General features: G+C 38.0%; 1 protein-coding gene across 1 annotated transcript; it reads right to left on the reverse strand.

Moving 5' to 3' along the window:
* Positions 1-446: 446 nt before the first annotated feature.
* SARC_14830 (hypothetical protein) lies at positions 447-1,293 on the reverse strand (the record flags this gene model as incomplete). The annotated part of the gene is made up of 2 exons (XM_014291038.1): positions 447-570; positions 1,231-1,293. Coding segments are annotated over 2 exons (187 nt in total), but the record flags the coding sequence as incomplete, so codon positions are not given.
* Positions 1,294-1,876: the final 583 nt, after the last annotated feature.

Consider the following 1,876-nt stretch of genomic DNA (forward strand, 5'->3'; position numbering starts at 1 on the left):
GGACAATGAAAAGAATTAGGGTAGGAAAATCAGGCACACAAATGCCACGGGACAATAATTATAATTTGGGTAGGATAATCAGGTACACAAACCACACTGGACAATGAAAACAATTTAGGTAGAAAAATCAGGCACACGAATGCCACTGGACAATAAATATAATTTGGGTAGGAAGATCCGGCACACAAATGCCACTGGACAATAAAAATTATTTGGGTAGGAAAATTAGGTACACAAACCCCACTGAACAAGGAAAATCATTCGGGTAGGAAAATCAGGCACACAAATCCCACTGGACAATGAAAAGAATTTGGGTAGGAAAATCAGGCAACCTCGGAACACAAAGGCAAACGCACAAAAGGGAACCAGCAAGCAGCAGTTCCACCAGGAGACCAAGATTCACAAACCAGGACACTCATATAGGGAACTAGTCAAGGAAAACATACCACAGATGACCAGAGATGTAAAGCGCTGTACGAATGCCTTCACTAAGGCGTCAGTCACAGTCATATCACAGATCACTCGCAGCACAAACCACGCCACCATGTTGTATAGCGCCCAGCAGATCCACTGTGTGTGGTGAGAAACAGTAGGTATCACGTAAATGAAACAGTAGTTAAGATGTAAATAAAACAATAGGTAAAATATAAATGAAATAGTAGGTAAAATGAATCTAAGTGAAACAGGAGGTACAACGTATGTAAACTAAACAGTAGGTAAAATGTAAACGAAACAGCAGGTAAAAGGTAAATGAATCAGAAGGTAATGAGGGGATCAGTACAAGTAAACTTGTGTACGGATGTGTATACATAGCATTATATATTCACCGGTATACGTATGTATATATATTATATTATTATACATACACAGTTATACGTATATATATGTCATATTATTATATATACACAGTAATACGTATGTATTTATCATAATATTATATACTCACTGGTATACGTATGTATATTTAATATTATATATACACAGTAATACGTACGTATTTATCATATTATTATATACTCACTGTTGTACGTAGGTATGTGTATATTAAACAACGTAACAACGACACACAGGGCACTGTTTCTGAGTAGTGGGTAATCGTTTTAGATACACTCACTATAAGTATACATACACTCACTTGTATATGCATATTAATCTACGATGTTCTGGTTGCTCGGCCGTACCAAGACTAAAGTCTCTGTACGCAAACCTCAGTCTCCTGTAGCCACATACCAGAGTTTCATTGTAGAACAAAGGGACCTTGCGCGTCTTCACGGCGAAATATACAGCGATCATAACTGCATATACAATGAGAGGGAAAGATAGATGAGGAATGTGTACAAACACACAACGGCCAAAACTGCATATACAATGAGAGGGAAAGATAGATAAGCACACAACGGTCATAACTGCATATACAATGAGAGAAAAAGATAGATAAGGAATGTGTACAAACACACTACGGTCATAACTGCATAAACAATGAGAGGGAAAGATAGATGAGGAGTGTGTAACAAACACAACGGTCATAACTGCATATATAATGAGAGGGAAAGATAGATGAGGAATGTGTACAAACACACTACGGTCATAACTGCATATACAATGAGAGGGAAAGATAGATAAGCACGCAACGGTCATAATTGCATATACAATGAGAGGGAAAGATAGATAAGGAATGTGTACAAACACACAACGGTCATAACTGCATATACAATGAGAGGGAAAGATAGGAATGTGTACTGAAAACCGAATCGTACCAACCATGGGGATTAAGCTAGCAAGCACACAAAGCGAGTATGTGTATATAAGCTCATATATCTTCTTGACTGTGTTTGCAGTTAGTCTCCTCGCGTGCACGTAGAAAGAGAAGTACGTG

This window comes from Sphaeroforma arctica (genome assembly GCF_001186125.1).
Source record: "Sphaeroforma arctica JP610 unplaced genomic scaffold supercont1.5162, whole genome shotgun sequence".
Taxonomy (NCBI): Eukaryota; class Ichthyosporea; order Ichthyophonida; genus Sphaeroforma; species Sphaeroforma arctica.